This window comes from Gorilla gorilla, chromosome 8, assembly GCF_029281585.2.
Source record: "Gorilla gorilla gorilla isolate KB3781 chromosome 8, NHGRI_mGorGor1-v2.1_pri, whole genome shotgun sequence".
In the NCBI taxonomy this organism is placed as follows: domain Eukaryota; kingdom Metazoa; phylum Chordata; class Mammalia; order Primates; family Hominidae; genus Gorilla; species Gorilla gorilla.
Window position 1 is genome coordinate 14,679,294 of NC_073232.2, and position 17,504 is coordinate 14,696,797.

At 38.7% G+C, this 17,504-nt stretch overlaps 1 protein-coding gene across 17 annotated transcripts in view; it reads left to right on the top strand.

Annotated features, from left to right (window-relative positions):
- The window catches only part of TASOR2 (transcription activation suppressor family member 2), a 79,827-nt gene that overhangs the window by 35,872 nt on the left and 26,451 nt on the right, over positions 1 to 17,504 (top strand). For 14 of the 17 annotated variants that reach the window (XM_063709853.1, XM_055353145.2, XM_063709852.1 and 11 more), the window contains 8 exons: positions 68 to 87; positions 184 to 283; positions 2,970 to 3,070; positions 3,738 to 3,841; positions 6,106 to 6,178; positions 6,282 to 6,344; positions 9,706 to 10,422; positions 14,509 to 14,751. In XM_063709853.1, the coding sequence (XP_063565923.1) occupies positions 68 to 87; positions 184 to 283; positions 2,970 to 3,070; positions 3,738 to 3,841; positions 6,106 to 6,178; positions 6,282 to 6,344; positions 9,706 to 10,422; positions 14,509 to 14,751 (1,421 nt within the window). The remainder of the gene's footprint in view (positions 1 to 67; positions 88 to 183; positions 284 to 2,969; positions 3,071 to 3,737; positions 3,842 to 6,105; positions 6,179 to 6,281; positions 6,345 to 9,705; positions 10,423 to 14,508; positions 14,752 to 17,504) is intronic. The other 3 variants (XM_055353143.2, XM_055353140.2, XM_055353141.2) reach the window with 1 other exon arrangement.

A 17,504-nucleotide genomic window follows, 5' to 3' on the forward strand; every position in this document is an offset into this window, starting at 1 on the left:
CTTTGTTTTACTGAATTTGTTCCTTTTACTCTTGTAAACATGTTCTTTTTCTTTCTTTTTCTGCTAGACTTGAACGCAGTGAAAATGGTAGGAAATAGTTCATTGATTCTTTTAGGTTTTTTTTTTCTTGAGTAAATGTTTCATCATAAATAATCAGTTTCTTTTTTACCTTCATTTCTTCAGTTCTCATGTCTCCATGGAAAGGGAAATTAATTGTTCAAGACCGTATGCTATGTGATATAGCTCTTCGGTCCACTTATGGTGCAATGATTCCAACACAGCTGTAAGTATTAAATGTTATGTCCTTTACTAATGCTCATATTACAAGTTTTGGGGTTTTTTTCCTCACCTCATTTCAAGGGTGGCATTGGTGTAAAATACAGCAACTGTTCTTGATTTTAGATGAGGGTATATTTGGGTAAATGTATAGCACACAGGGTATGACATAGGAAACCTAAATTCTAATTTATTAATGGGAAAATGACCTCTTGGGATAAATTAAACTAGTAGATACTAGAAATTTGACCTTCCCCAAGAAATAAATCAGATTTGCTTGATAGCAAATATAGCAGATTATAGCCACTTAATCGTATTATTTTTATTAACATTTGCAGTATCTGATTTTCAAATTTTAACATGATTTTCTTAGAAAAATATTAGAATAGCTGTTACATGTATTTACATTAAAAGCAGTTGTCATGATTAATATTTTCTCCTGGGGAACTGTGAAGAACATCTTAGGAAATCTTTTTGTTCATCCTGTTCTTAGTTTGTACCCAAAACCATTAAGAAATAGTCATAGTTTAATTGAAATATAAGGTGAAAACTGATGTGTTGTAAGGATTCGTTTTTTTTTTCTATCAGCCTTTTTTAAGAAGAGGTAGGAGTTAATAACCCACAACATAAAAATTATGTGAATAAGCAAATAGGAGAGAAGGGAAAGTTCTTCCTCATTATAGAGTACACCTAATAAATGTGGAAAGATTGATAAATTAGAAGATCAGCATTTGACAACACCATAATAATCAACCAGTGTGTGCTAAAAACAGGTGAAAGTTTAATAATATTTGCGTATCTTACAACATTTCCCCACTACTTGCTTATTAATCACAAAGGAAACAATGCAGACTTACCAGTGGAGTAAACTGGCAGATACCGTCTTAACTAAGCAATTAAGTTAATGATAGACCTATCCTGATTCAGGAGCATTCTGCAGAATCGTCTGTATTTTTCAAAATACCCTAGTCATTGAAGTAAAGAAAGACTGAAAAACTGTTCCAGATTAAAGGAGACTAAAGAGATGTGATTACTGAATGCATTGTGGCATCTTGGATTGGAAATTGTTTTCTTTTTCTGTGAAGGAAATTAGTGAGACGGTTGGCAGCATTTGAGTAAGATGTAGGTTAAGTCATAGTATCGTTATCATTGTGAATGTGTTGATTTTGCTTATTGCTTTGGGATTGTATAAGAAAATTTGCTAGGGGCCAGGCACAGTGGCTCCTGTCTGTAATCCTAGCACTTTGGGAGGCCAAGGCAGGAGGATTGCTTGAGTCCAGGAGTTTGAGACCAACCTGGGCAACATGGCGAAACGCTCTCCCTAATTAAAATACAAAAAATTAGCCGGGCGTGGTGGCACGTGCCTGTGATCCTAGCTACTGGGGAGGCTGAGGCAGGAGAATCACTTGAACCTGGGAGGTGGAGGTTGCACTGAGCTGAGATCACGCCACTACACTCCAGCCTGGGCGACAGAGTGAAACCTTATCTCAAAAACAGAAAAGAAAAAATTTCCTGTTTAAAGGAATCACACAGAGAGGTATGTGACATAAAAGGGCATCAGGTTTGCATCTTACTCCCAAAAGGTTCAGAAAAAAATAATGCGTGTGTATATAGAGAGAGAATGACAAAGCAAACATGGTATACTGTTAATATTTGGGAAATCTGGATGAAGGGTATTAAAGAATTCTTTGTCCTATGTTTGCAACTTTTGTATAAGTGTAAAAGCGAGTTTTTTAAAAAGGAAACAGAGTGCTGGGCACGGTGGCTTACACCTATAGTCCCAGCACTTTGGGAGGCCGAGGTGAGCAGATTGCCTGAAGTCAGGAGTTGGAAACCAGCCTGGCCAATACGGTGAAATGCTGTCTCCACTGAAAATACAAAAATTAGCTGGGCGTGGTGCGGCATGCTTGTAATCCCAGCTATTCGGGAGGCTGAGGCAGGGTAATCACTTGAACCCGGGAGTCAGAGGTTGCAGTGAGCCGAGATCGCACCACTGCACTCCAGCCTGGGTGACAGAGCCAGACTCCATCTCACACACAAAAAAAAGGAAAAAGTAGTCAGGAAATAACTTTTTTTTTTTTTTTTTTGAGACGGAGTCTCACTCTGTCGCCCAGGCTGGAGTGCAGCGGCACAATCTCAGCTCACTGCAAGCTCCACCTCCTGGGTTCACGCCATTCTCCTGCCTCAGCCTCCCGAGTAGCTGGGTGGGACTACAGGCGCCCGCCACCACATCCGGCTAATTTTTTGTATTTTTAGTAGAGATGGGGTTTCACCGAGTTAGCCAGGATGGTCTCAATCTCCTGACCTCGTGATCCGCCCGCCTCAGCCTCCCAAAGTTGCTGGGATTACAGGCGTGAGCCACCATGCCTGGCAAATAACTCATAAATAGCATAGTTTTTTTTAATTCCTTATTCCTGTATACATAATTTTTTGACACATCTAGATATTTTGTCTGTACTGAAAATACACGTATTCAGAAGATGTGAACATATTTGCAGACCATGGTTTATGGGTCATATATTGGAAAATCTGTACTACTTAAAAATACACATATTATTTAACCTGGAGCTTATCAACTTAAGGTCTTTTTTGTGGTTATATTTTTGTTTACATTTATATTAGAAAACCGAAACTTAAGGAAATTTAGATCCACTGTTTATTATTCTGCTTGATACTGTTGTGTTGTTTTTCAGACCCCAGGAACTAGATTTTAAATATGTAATGAAAGTGTCTTCCTTGAAAAAAAGTCTACCAGAGGCTGCCTTCAGAAAACAGAATTACTTGGAGGAGAAAGGTCTGTTGAAATGTAATAACACGCTACTTGTCCTGGGCTTTGTTCTGGTTATTTTCTGCTCTCTTCCAAACACTCACACATGCACACTTCTGTTTCATCATAAGTGACTCTTAAAAGAGTCTTTTGTAAGAAAGCTGTAGAGTTACTATTTTCTTCAGTTCCTTGGAGGCCAACTAGAAACTGAAAGGTAGTTGCATCTAAGATGACAATATAGAAATATAGAAATATGGAAATATAGAAATACTGATGCAATTAAGCAAACAGATATTAAAAGCATTTGGGAACTTGTAACTGTTCCTCTCGAGGACAGAGTTTTTGTTGGTTTTATTTATAGATGTACTTTTAAACTCAAAGAAAAACCATGAGAAGGAAATTTCTTGGTCATTTAGGTTAATTCATGGAGCACTGATGTTTATTCATGTAGTATGTATTTGTATTTGTCTTGTTAATCCTATAGCAGTGTCAGTATAAATAAGAGCATTGTTTTAAAATAACTATTTTGGTGATGTTTTATGAGGGAGTTTTATAACCAAGAACAGTAAATGATAAAGGTTTTTGAGTAGTATTTCTATTCTTTCATTTTTGCAACATATAAAATGAACAAATTGACTATAAGTACATAATAGCATATTAAAAATAAGAAATGTTTTTCTGGTTTTCTCTACAGTCTGTTTTCAAGATTTGTGCTTCAATTTGTATGAGGTAGAACTGTCAAACAGACAAGGGGAAAATATAGATAAATTAACAGAATGTATTAAAAACAAGCAATTGGTAAGCATCACTAATTTAAAATATAATTATTATGTTTTTCTTAAATTGATATGTATTAGTTGTGCCTAGATGGAATCATTTTAATTTGCTGAAAGGAGTTTCATGTTTAATATTTATTTATATATTATTAATGTAATACAGTATCTGTGGGGTATATGTTCCAAGACCCCCAGTGGATGCCTGAAACCGTGGATAGTACTGAACCCTATGTATACTGTGTTTTTTTCTATACATGCATACTTATGATAAAGTTTAATTTATAAATTAGGCACAGTAAGAGATTAACAACAATAATAAAATGGAATAGTTACAACAATATACTGTAAGAAAAGTTATGTGAGTGTGGACTGTCCATCTCAAAATATTTTATTTATTATGCTATACTTGAGTACTCCTTGTGATGAATGAGGTAGGTGGTGCAGGCATTATGAAGTACTACTATTGCCCCAGAGGGTGGGTAGCATCTACAGCATAGATACACTGGACAAAGGGATGATTCACGGCCAGGCGTGGTGGTTCACGCCTGTAATCCCAGCACTTTGGGAGACCAAGGCGGGCGGATCACGAGGTCAGGAGATCGAGACCATCCTGACTAACATGATGAAACCCTGTCTCTACTAAAAAATACAAAAAAATTATCTGGGTGTGGTGATGGGCGCCTGTAGTCCCAGCTACTTGGGAGGCTGAGGCAGGAGAATGGCATGAACCCAGGAGGCGGAGCTTGCAGTGAGCCTAGATTGCGCAGCTGCACTCCAGCCTGGGCGATAGAGCAAGACTCCATTTCAAAAAAAAAAAAAAAAGGTTGATTCACATACTGGGCAGGAGGGGCAAGAAGCAAGGATACAAAGTAGTGTAGTCCCTAAAGTCTGGCATGGTGGAACACATCTGTAATCCCATTACTTTGGGAGGCCAAGGTGGGAGGATCGCTTGAGGCCAGGAGTTTGAGACCAGCCTGGGCAACATAGCAAGATCTTATCTCTACCAAAATTAAAAAACTTTTTTTTTAAACTAGCCAGGCATAACGGCCTGCGCCTGTAGTCCTGGCTACTCCGAAGGCTGAGGTGGGAGGATAGCTTGAGCCTGGAAGTTCAAGGATGCAGTGAGCTGTTACTGTGCCACTGCGCTGCAGGCTGGGTAACAGAGTGATACCCTGTCTCTTAAAGAAATAGGCTCTTAAATCATAGCTCCTGTAAGTCAAGGAGCTTAGGAGACTGTGGAGGAGACAAATATGTAAGTCATCATGTGACATACAACACATAGGGGCTCTCATAGAATCTTGTTGAAACTCAAAGTAGTGATTCTTTTTGAGAGTGAGATATTAGTGTCATACCTTAATTGTAATGTAATAATTAGAAAAGTCTTATTTTGTATATTCATTGTGATTAAATAATATATTGATTTATATTTGTAGCCTTATCACCTCTGTTTTGAAATAAAATGTTTTGTTCTGTAAAACGGTATATTTTATTTAGGTGGTTTAACTGAAAAATTATTGTACTAATATTGGATTTTATCTTTTATGTGTATATAGATTTTTGAAATGGTAAGCAGTGGAAAAGAAAAACTATTAAATTCATGATTTAGAACAACAGCTTTTAGACAACTTCTGCTGCCTGGGGACAAAACTGCCCCAGTTACTGAAAGCATTAAAATTTCAAGACTTTTTTCTTGAGCTCAAGAGTCCACTGAAGACTCTAATAGAGGGGAACAAAAGAGAGGAAGAATTTATTTTCATCTGTATTTCTTGTTGCCCTGGAACTTGATTATTTTCTGTTATTTTCCGTTTCTTAAGATGCATAGAAAGAAGTATTCTATTGGATGGTATCTTGCAGTCTTTTTAGATTCAGCGTTTTGGGATAATTTTCATGTAAATATGAGCTTAAGATGCTACTTATAGGTTTGATTCATCTTGAGTTTATAATGACTACATGGTAACATATTGGCTGTTTAGGCAGTGGTATGAAATGTCAGCTGTCTCAGTGAAAAAAATAAGTCTTTTCTGATTGATCTGCCATGTTCTTGAGCACTGTTCTAAAACTAACCTTTCATGTTCTGGTTATTTTATATAGACCCAACAGGGCCAAGATTATTTCAGCTAAGGAACTTGAAGTTTCTGATACTGGGGACAGAATTACCCTGATTCCCATAACATTTGCAGAATTTTTTCTTTTCTTGAGGTCAATATTCACTAATGAGTATGGGTAGAGGGAGAAGAGAGGGATTGCAGAATATTCCTTCAGTTGAATTTTTCCTTTTTATTTAAGGCAATCATCAAATGCTTAGAAGATCGAGGGTTTTTCATTTTACTTACATCATCAGCCTTACTATCAGAACCAGGTATGGAGAACTGTTTTGGGAAAAAATATTTTTCATTATGTTTACTTTTGCTTTATAAGATCAACAACCTAACTTTTCTTCTTCTGATTCTCATTCTGCATAGATTTTGGAGGCAAGCAGATGGGTCTGCATGGGTTACATTTATTTCATTCACCCCTGTCAACAGGTGAGGATACAATGGTTTCCAGCTCACTCTGTCTGTTGGATATATTTAGTCCTCATCTCACTTGACCTCTCAGCAGCACGTGACACTGTTGACTGTTTTTTCCTCTTAAATACCTCTTTTCTTAACATCACTGGTTCACCCTTCTTGACCTCCCTTGTAGGTTTATGCTTCCCTCTGAGCCTCAGTCCCATATCTCCACTTGTCTACTGACATTGCCACTGAGATATCTCAAAGGTGCCTTAAATTCAGCATGTCTAAAACTGAATTCATTTATTATTAAATTTTGCCATCGTCTCTCCTGTAAATATGTCTCAGAGTCTTCATAGGTGCTGTTCTCTTTATCTGGACCTTATCTGTTAGTCCTTTTCATATCAAGCCCATACATTTTTATTGTGATGTTGATCCACCCAGAGGACCAAAATTTGGCTCCTGGGGGCAAAAAAAATTACTCATACAGTGCATAAACAGATATGCAGTGTATATGTGGTATTAAAATTTTGGAGGTCAATATGGGGGAAAAATGGCTCTAAAAGGGCTGGGAAGGAGGATGACTAAAAAGATTGAGAAACACTAATCTAGCTTATTCTTCCTCCTGTCTGTCAAACTCGGCTTCACTATCACTTTCTTTGTTCCCGTCACCACTCTTTGCTCACCTTAGACTCCTATGCTTATTTATCATTCATATAGTTTAAATATTTATTTGTATAATTATTTAATGCCTACCCTTCTTGTATTCTACTGTATCCCTAGTGCCTAGCAATGCCAGGCACCTATAAAATAATAAATATTTGCTAAACAAATAAATAAATGAGAGTTGACCAGTCACGGCAGCTCACACCTGTAATCCCAGCACCCTGGGAGGCCGAGGCAGGTAGATTTCTTGAGTTCAGGAGTTCTGAGACCAGCCTAGGCAACATGTCAAGACCCTGTTTCTACAAAAAACAGAGAAAAATTAGGCGTGGTGGCTTGCACCTGTGGTCCAATCTCCTTGGGAGGCTCAGGTGGGAGGATCGCTTGAGCCCGAGACGTGGAGGTTGCAGCGAGCCAAGATTGTGTCACTGCCCTCCAGCCTGGGCAACAGAGTGAGACCCTGTCTCAAAAAAAAAAAAAAAAGTCACTTTGTTTTATAATCACAATGTGTGCGTTTAAAACTCTATATAGTATTTATAAAGCTATAACCAATATAAACATGTTTTTAAAGTTTTTTTAAAAAATTCAGTTACTGGCTAGGCATGGTGGCTCACGCCTGTAATCCCAGCACTTTGGGAGGCTGAGGCGGGTGGATCACGAGGTCAGGAGATCAAGACCATCCTGGCCAACATGGTGAAACCCCGTCTCTACTAAAATACAAAAAATTAGCTGAGCTTGGTGGTATGTGCCTCTAGTTCCAGCTACTCAGGAGGCTGAGGCAGGGGAATCATTGGAACCCGGGAGGCAGAGATTGGAGTGAGCCTGGTGACAGAGGGAGACTCTGTCTCAAAAAAATTAAAAAAAAAAAACAAAAAACAATTCAGTTACTTAAAGCAGAACGCTGTGCTTTCCTAGGCATCACATCTTTGGTACAAGCAAAATATTACCCATGATAATAACATAATTGGCAGCGACCGTTTGCATTTTTCAAGCATTTATCATGTCAGGTTTTGTGGTGGAAGTAATAGACTTAGCAATCCATAAAATAAGTACTCTTATAACGATTTCAAAGATGAAGAAACTCAGAGTTGAACTTGTTCAGGGTCTAACAGCTAACTCCAGATCTGGCTCCTGTAAGATTTCTAATTTCATTTTATTTTATTTTTTTTTTAGTTGTAAACTATAACGTTTCAGGTATTTCATTAAAAGATTTTAACAAAGCGCAAGTTTAAAATTCTCACATAAATATGATATGAACTTGCTAACTTTTTGCCTATATTTGTATCAGGTGAAGAAGAAAAAGAGTGGCTGGGCATAGGGGCTCACGCCTGTAATCCCAGCACTTTGGGAGGCCAAGGCGGGCGGATCACTTGAGGCCAGGAGTTGGAGACTAGCCTGGCCAACATGGTGAAACCCCATCTCTACTAAAAATACAAAAATTAGTTAGATGTGGTGGCACATGCATATAATTCCAGCTACTCGGGAGACTGAGACACAGAATTGCTTGAACCCAGGAGGCGGAGGTTGCAGTGAGATGAGATCACACCACTGCACTCCAGCCTGGGTGACAGAGCAAGACTCTGAGTTAAAACAAAACAAAACAAAACAACAAAAAGACCAGAGCAATAACTTTAAAACAATTTGGTTTATAAAAACGTTGTGCCCGGAGTGGTGGCTCACGCCTGTAATCCCAGCACTCCAGGAGGCTGAGGCAGGTAGATCACTTGAGCCCACTCATTCAAGACCAGCCTGAGCAACATGACAAATCCCATGTCTACAAAAAATACAAAAATTTTTATTTTGATATCTGGCCACATTTTCCTTTTTACTGTTATTTGTCCTTCATTTCCTTTTTCTAATAACTGCTTTAGTGCTAATGTATTTAACTAGAACTAACTTTGTGTTTCATTCTGAAGTTACTTTTCTTTAAAAAGAATGGTACAATTTTTATTTTCACTTACTAGGCCCTGAAGGCTGTTGTTTCTTGTGGCTTTATATTACTGACAACTCTGAAATTTTATAGGATTTTATTACCCAGTTCATAGGGACCAGACCTTTTCTCTTTTTTTTCCCTTTTACTGTTTCCTTTATTCATTTTCAAAAAAAAGGAAAAATTAGCACTTCAGTCAAAGTGGCCCAGGAGAGGAGGTGAAACATAGTCAGTTTTAGAAGTTTTTATTTCATTTGCTAGAAAAGGTGATAAAGTTAGCAATAATCATTCCAGTGAGATTCCAGCATTATTTAGGGCTTCTACTTTTTTCAGTTCAGTTGACTTGCACTAACTTCTGAAAAGAATTTGAAGTGAGTTCAGTAAGGTACAGCTACAGTAAGATAAATTTTAAAACAAAATAAGAAAAAGTACGAAAGCAAATCTGCCGGCTCTAAAGACCGGTGGTACTGCTATGATGAACCATTGAGCTCATGAGCTCCTTGTTAGGTGAGATGGAGCTGGAGGCAGGGTTTAGTTTACTTGTTCTAACCTAGTGATTGCATGTCAGATGATTCTTTTTCAGTTCAGTGTGCGCGTGTGTGTGTGTAATTTCAAATATATGGAGATACATTTGTTAAATGTACCTCTAAGTCTTCTATTAATTGCCGTTTAGGTTGTCATTTGAAATACTATAACATATTTAACCATCACGTAATTTTGAAATCTAAAGCTTTTTTTTCCAGAATGTTTTGTTTTTAAAAAATAAACTTCAGATGTTTAATACGTGTGTATATATTCTAGGGGTGAAAGATTTGAAAGTTGAAGATGACATCTCAATGAAGGTGATACCTATTTTACCTACCCTTAATTGTGCCCTGCTAGAAACAAAGAAATCACTTCCTGAAGAAAGAATCCATCCAAACACATTAGTAAAGCGTCATTTCCAAGAATTGTACAAAGCGGACAGAAGCCCTTCATTGAGTGTTGCTCCTCAGGATAGAATGAAAGACCCTACATTCTTGGGGAAACTGCCCAGTGGTTTTGACTTGATTCCTCCAGCTGAAAAGTGCCCTTCAGAGTCTTTAACTCAGTTGAACTCTTATTTTTCAGACCCTAGTGCTTACATTTTGGAAGTGTCTACTGCTTTGGACTTGTTAGCAGAGCATCCTCAGTCTCCTTGTGTTTCAGATGGAATTTGTGATGCTGGATTTTCTTTAGTTATGACTCCGGATCCTGAATTTCTTGTCTCAGAGGCAGAAGTGAGAAAAGAAACTGAAACAAAAAAGGATTCTGAAGAAATGTTGCAAGCAAAGAAGAGAGTTTTTCCACTGAGTCCAGCGTCAAATCTGAGAGTGCAGCCTAAGAGGAAGGCCAGCATGCCCCACATGGTACAGAGTAAAAAGGTGAACTTGTGCCGCCCCTTTCCCAAAAGAACTGCTTCCAGAGCAGACAACAGCTCGGACTCTCCAACAACTCTTAAGTTAGTTAAAGGACAGTTTCCTCAGAAAAGAAAAAGAGGTAAGCACGATTTATTTATGTGGGTTATTATAATAATAGTTGTGGCCAGGCGTTGGTGGCTCATGCCTGTAATCCCAGCACTTTGGGAAACCAAGTGGGTGGATCACCTAAGGTCAGGAGTTTGAGACCAGTCTGACCAATACGGTGACACCCTGTCTCTACTAAAAATACAAAATTAGTTGGGTGTGGCGGTGCGTGCCTGTAGTCCTAGCTACTCGGGAGGCTGAGGCACAAGAATCATTTGAACCCAAGAGACAGAGGTTGCAGTGAGCCGAGATCACGCCATTGCGCTCCCGCCTGGGTGACGAGCAAATCTCCATCTCAATAATAATAATAGTTGTTGTATTCGATCCCTCTGCTGTCTTGGTCCCTGTGGACTGCAGCTTTGCAGCATCAGTTAGAAGATTGTTAGAATCACCATCATTTCTCTCCAGGCAATTTGTGTGCCTCCTAATGCCTGACAAGCTCTGATTGAGATAGCAACTGAAAACCAAGAAATAGGAAAGACCAAGATACCTCAAAAGCCTACCCACCACCAACATGTTATGTTCCACATGTAAAACCACTCACACGTGTATGTTCCATTCTAAGAAAGACAACCATCTAGTTTCTGTACCATCCTCTTCACAAATGGAGGTAGAAAAGGTTCTTCTAAAATCAGGCACATCAGTACCCGCAAACCGTGATAGCTGACAGCCTCAACACCTATAGAGAGGAGGGAAATGCCTGGGACCTCCAAAAGTAAAGTAGTCTGGGGCAGAGTTTCTAATCCTTTATGTGTATCACAGAGTTTTTACGTGAGCACCTGGATTCTTCATGTGGTTTTGATGCTCCCTGAAAAATTGAGTGAGAATTAGAGTCTTGAGCTACTTAGTGTGTTGGCAGATGTATTTCAGTGAACATAGCACAGCAAACCATATGACTTTGGCCTAGCCACTTAATGTATTGGCAAATGTATTTCAGTGAACATAGGACAGCAAATCATATGACTTTGGTTTAGAGTCATCTCAAATTGTGTTTTACTCTATTTTCTCTAAAAGAGTAGGGAAGTATATGGGTGACTCCTTTGGAGAAGAAGGCAGCACATTATGGCCAAGGGGCCACTCGGTTGTGCCTGTGTCGTCTCTGGCTGCTCTCATGCCGTGTTGGCAGAGCTGAGCAGCTGTGACAGAAGCCACATGACCTTCAAAGCTGAAAGTATGTACTCTATGGCCCCTCACAGAAAAGTTTGCCAAGCCAATCTGTAATATTTTGAATTTGGAAATGTTGGTGCCTAAAGAAGAAACGTCTAGGGTATGGTAATCCCAGGATTCTAAATAATTCAGAGTTTACCCTATGGAGTTTTTTTTGTTTGGAGTTTTCTGTTTTTGTTTAGAAACAGGATCTCTCTGTCAGCCAGGCTGGAGTTGAGTGACATGATCATAGCTCACTGCAGTCTCAAACTCCTGGGCTCAAGTGATCTTCCTGCCTCAGCCTCTGGAGTAGCTGGAACTACAGGGGTGCCCCACTAATTTTTAAAATTTTTTTGTAGAGATGAGGTCTTGCTATGTTTCCCAGGCTAGACTTTGACCTGATGCTCCTTCCTCAGCCTCCCAAAGTGTTGGGATTACAGGCGTCAGCCACTGTACCCAACCTTGGTTTTATCCTGTGGCTTCACAAATAGTGGTTTCTGGCTTATTGTGGCTTGAGGAACGGGGTGGAGATGTGCGTATTTAGGAGGGTAAGTGGAAAGTATGGTAGTATAAAGCAGTGCACCAGACTATACAACTATCTGTAAAACAGATTCCAGGCCAACCATACTGTTCTGCATGAACCAATTTAAGGTATTGAATCAGTTATCTATTAACTCAACATAAATTGTCACTGTTTCTCAGATGTTTTTAATTATATCCACTGTAAGAAATATGTTTGATATTATATTCCAGTACCTACAAATTCATACATGACTGGAACAAAAATTTCAAAAAAAAATTATGTGTAATACAGTCTGATACCTTCTATTCTGTTTCATTTAAGAGTTCTGGGCTGGGTGTGGTGGCTCATGCCTATAATCCTAACACTTTAGGAGGCTGAGGCGGGTGGATCACTTGAGGCCAGGAGTTCGAGACCTGCCTGGCCAACATGGTGAAACCCCGTCTCTACTAAAAACACAAAAAATAGCCAGGTATGGGGGCACTTGCCTGTAATCCCAGCAACTTGGGAGGCTGAGACACGAGAATCTCTTGAACCTGGGAGGGAGAGGTTGCAGTGAGCTGCACTGCACTCCAGCCTGGGTGACAGAGCAAGACTGCATCTCAAAAAAAAAGAAAGAAATAATTCTAGTTGTGACACATTGAATTTATTTTACAACCCACCAGTGGATTAATTGCATTCAGTTTGAGAAGCATGGTATTGAATGTTACATGTAAACAAAACAATCTATGCAGGATCACTTTGTTTCATTTTTCTTTTTTCTCCCAACACCTGGGAGTACTTGGGAATATCTTCCCTTTCTGTTTGTACAAATATTAGAAAGTTTCCCCCTGGGTCTTGGTTGTCTAATCTTTTTCTTTTTAATTTAGTCTTAACTGTTTTCCTGATTTATTTTTATTTTGCTCTTCCCTATGCTGAAGATTTTAGAAAATGTAATTAGAGTGTAATAAGAAGTCTTATTGTTAAAAAAAATATGCTGCTTTAGTACTTATTAATATAATAATTTGGTAGGGAGGAAAATAATCAGACTTGAAATGTACAGCATTAAGATATTCTGAAAACATTTTTAAAACTATTCTTTTCCCTAACCCCCAAAAGAATGAAATGAAATGGGTCTCCTTTTTTCTCCTACATTTCACTAACACTGATCAGTTTCTTAAACTGTTTAATATCATTTTTAGTGTCCTTAGTGAGAAGTAGCATCTTCTGTATAATGTAATTTAAAAATATTTGCCAACATTAAATGTGTGATTATTTCATATGATATCTTTGAGGCTTAATTTTAACTCTTAAAAGATTGAAACACTTTCTGTTGTGCATTATAAGCAGGTGTTTAGTATTTCCTTTTTCTTCCCATCCTTTAGCTCCACCTTTAGCTATTTTTATGCCATGTGAGAAGCAAAGCAGAGCACTTCTAAGAGACATCATTGTGTAAGATAGTAGATTTGGTAGAAATAAAACCAGGTGCACACTTTCCTCAGGCTTCCCAGAGCGCTTCTAAGAGTCATCATTGTGTAAGATAGCAGATTTGTTAGAAATAAAACCAGGTGCACACTTTCCTCAGGCTTCCCATCTTTTAAAAGATTGTTTTTCAGATGGTATTAAAATTTAGATGTTTACAAGTAGTAACGTAAAATATATAATATGGCTCTCCAAATATATTGCTCTCTATACAACTCTTCTCTGCAGTGTGGTTATAGTTTTAACCACATCACCTTATGGAAGCTGTGCTGCTGTTTGTTTAAACAGAAATATCTATATCCTGGGGCTGTGATCTAGCATATTCAGTCTTACCTGTCACATTAGTCAGGAAAGGTTATGAAGATTTTTTTTTTTTTTTGAGACAGGGTCTCACTCTTGCCCAGCCTGGAGTACAGTGGTGTGGGCTCCAGTTATCCTCCCACCCCAGCCTCTCGAATAGCTGGGACTATGGGCACATGCCACCACTCCTTGCTAATTTATTTTTTTGTACAGTGTCTTGCCATGTTGCCCAGGTTGGTCTCCTACTCCTGGGCTCAAGCAGTCCGTCCGTCATGGCCCCCCAACATTACTGGGATTACAAGTGTGAGCCACCACTCCCAGCCCAAAGTTTTGTTTGTTTGTTTGTTTTTCTTTTTTTTTCAGTTGTTACAAAGTTATTACTCTGATCTTTTTCTTCTTCATCTGATAGGGATATAGGCAGACATTTAGCAAGTTCATATTATATTTATGTGAGAATGTTTAACTTTTGATTTGTTAAAATCTTTTAATTAAATACCTGAAACTTCATAGTTTATTCCCCATTACTAAAGTTACTGTCCCCAAAATAAAAACAAAACAAAACAAAAAATGGAAAAGCTATGCTAAGTATCTGGGCCCCTACCCCTTACAAAAATGATGTCTTTTCTACATAAGGTGCGGAAGTGCTGACTGCACAGTTTGTACAGAAAACCAAATTGGATAGGAAAAACCAAGAAGCTCCTATTTCTAAAGATGTTCCAGTGCCAACAAATGCTAAAAGGGCAAGGAAACAAGAGAAATCTCCAGTCAAAACTGTTCCAAGGGCTAAGCCACCTGTGAAGAAATCTCCACAAAAACAGAGAGTAAATATAGTAAAAGGCAATGAGAACCCCAGAAACAGAAAGCAGCTACAACCTGGTAAGAAATACTCTTCCTATAAATTTAAACACCCCAATACGGATCTAACAGAGAGTGCAAGATAATTTATTGAAATAGTGTAAGAGCAGTTGCAATGTCCCAATAATTTTTTCTGTGTTTTTCAGTTCAGACATTAAAAAAACTAAGTAAACTGGTTGCCTAATGTAAATAAATTAGGAAGGTACAAAAGCTCAAACCTTCAAAAACATAGAGCCTACTTTTTACTTTGCAAAAAGCCTGAACATGAATTGTCTACAAGCATTAAAGTATAAATGGCCTTATTTATGACTAAATGCAGAAGCAAGTAGTATCTGGCATTATTTTTCTAGACCATTATCAATTATAAAAATAGAAGATTATAAGTTTATCTAAAGGGAATTATAAACAGACTGTCCAAAACTGTCAGTAATCCAGAATCCTGTATTTAGTTTTATTTATTTAGAGACAGGGTCTCACTTTACAATCACTGCAACCTTGACCTCCTGGGCTCAAGGGATCCTCCCACCTCAGCCCCCTCAAATAGCTGGGAATACAAGCACGTACCACCATGCTCAGCTAATTTTTTTGTATTTTTTTACAGAGACCAGGTTTTGGCCGGGCGCAGTGTCTCACGCCTGTAATCCCAGCACTTTGCGAGGCCGAAGTGGGTGGATCTTGAGGTCAGGAGTTCCAGACCAGCCTGACCAACATGGAGAAACCCTGTCTCTACTAAAAATACAAAATTAGCCAGGCGTGGTGGCACATGCCTGTAATCCCAGCTACTCGGGAGGCTGAGGCAGGAGAATTGCTTGAACCCGGGGGGCGGAGGTTGTGGTGAGCCGAGATCGCGCCACTGCACTTCAGTCTGGGCGACAGAGCGAGACTCCGTCTCAGAAAAAAAAAAGAGAGACGGGGTTTCACCATGTTGCCTAGGCTGGTCTTGAACTCCTGAGCTCAAGTGATCCTGCCTGCCTCAGCCTCCCAAAGTGTTAGGATTACAGGCATGAGCTACCATGCCTGGCTGAGAATCCTGTATTTGGTTTTAAAAGGCATTAATTTTAAAAGTAGTTTTACTGATTTAACTTTGCTTAAGTAAAGAATCAAGTTTAGTCACATGAACTGCTCCAGTTTTGTATTTTCAACTGCTAGATATAACCTCTGTACTAGAAAATTTTGTTGTCACCTTAGTGAGACAAATACCAGCTTTCCTCCTGGATCTACTTTCCTTAATTTTTTTTCCCTTTGGTGTTGATTTTTTTGTGGTGTGTGTGTATTTTTTTTGTTTTGTTTAACAGAGAGACTTCATTCCCTCCTCTCTTTCTATGAGTTTTCTGTCTGGTTTTCCTGATTCTACTTTCTCCCTCATCTATTACTAGATGTTAGTATCTCACAGAGAGTGAGAATTCAGAGAAAGAAATTGGATTGTTGTTTTGTTTTGTTTTGTTTTGAGATAGAATCTCACTCTGTCACCAGGCTGGAGTGCAGTAGCACGATCTCGGCTCACTGCAACCTCTGCCCCCCAGGTTCAAGCAGTTTTCCTGCCTCAGTCTCCCGAGTAGCTGGGACTACAGGTGCATGCCACCACGCCTGGCTAATTTTTGTATTTTTAGTAGAGATGGGGTTTAACCATTTTGGCCAGGATAGTCTCAACTTATTGACCTCTTGACCTCATGCTCTGCCTGCCTCGGCCTCCCAAAGTGCTGGGATTACAGGTGTGAGCCACCATGCCCAGCCAGGTTTGTTTTTTTTTTTGTTTTTTTGTTTTTTTTTTTTCAACTTAAGCATACCCTGAGATTCTTTAAGTTTTTTCAGATTGTTTTATGACTGAAGATTTTTTAAAAGCTCATCATGTCATTCAAAAACCCATATGCTGCAGTTTTGGCTTCCATACCAAATTTGAGCTCTTCTGCTTGTCTCTCTTGGGAGTTTATGGTGTGACTGCACCTCACCTCTCTGCCTTGCGCCTCTGCTGTTGCCACCGTGCTCCTTCCCCTGTGGGCCATCTGTGCCTCCCCCATGCATCCTCTGCCCGTCAGGGGCTTGCAGCTAGATTTATCCCCACAGGGAGGCGTTTTCTCATGTTGTGACTGTAACTAATCTCTCACTTCTTTGGGATATTTGAGAACATTCTATAATTTAATTCATACTGTTTTCAATTCATCTGACGTGTCTTGGTCCAGTCTTTCCAATTTGTAAACATGAGAATAGATAACATCTTGTGTTCCTAGCAGTGTCATTTGCATTCATTGTACTGAATTGGCTTCAGATGTTTATTGACAAATTGATTAATGCGAGGAGGTATATAATTGCATACTGGCAGAAAAGTGAGCCCAGAAAATTTAAAGTTTCAAAATGTGTGTTCAAATACAGGCTGATTTGTATTGCAAATGTCTGTATGTATTGTGCAGCCACATTCCAAGTTAACATTTTTAAATGACTACATTTAAATCTCTGAATTTTTTTCTTAAGCACCTATGTTAATCATTTTACTTCTTATACTTAAAATATCAAAGTTTAAGAAGGCAGATGAAACATGGCCACATTGACCTCAGTTTGCAAATTACTGATTTAAATTAGAATCAAATGATGATTTTGAAGGCAAACAGTCCTTTTGTTAATGAAACATGATTTTCTGTCCTTTTTATTCACTGAACTTTTTTTTAATGTAGTTCTTTGGCGTTGTCTTATGTATGTCTTAAATAGAAATTATGGGTGGTGTTTTTTTAATTGGGAACCTGTAACACGTTAATAACTGGGTGATTTATGTGAGACTA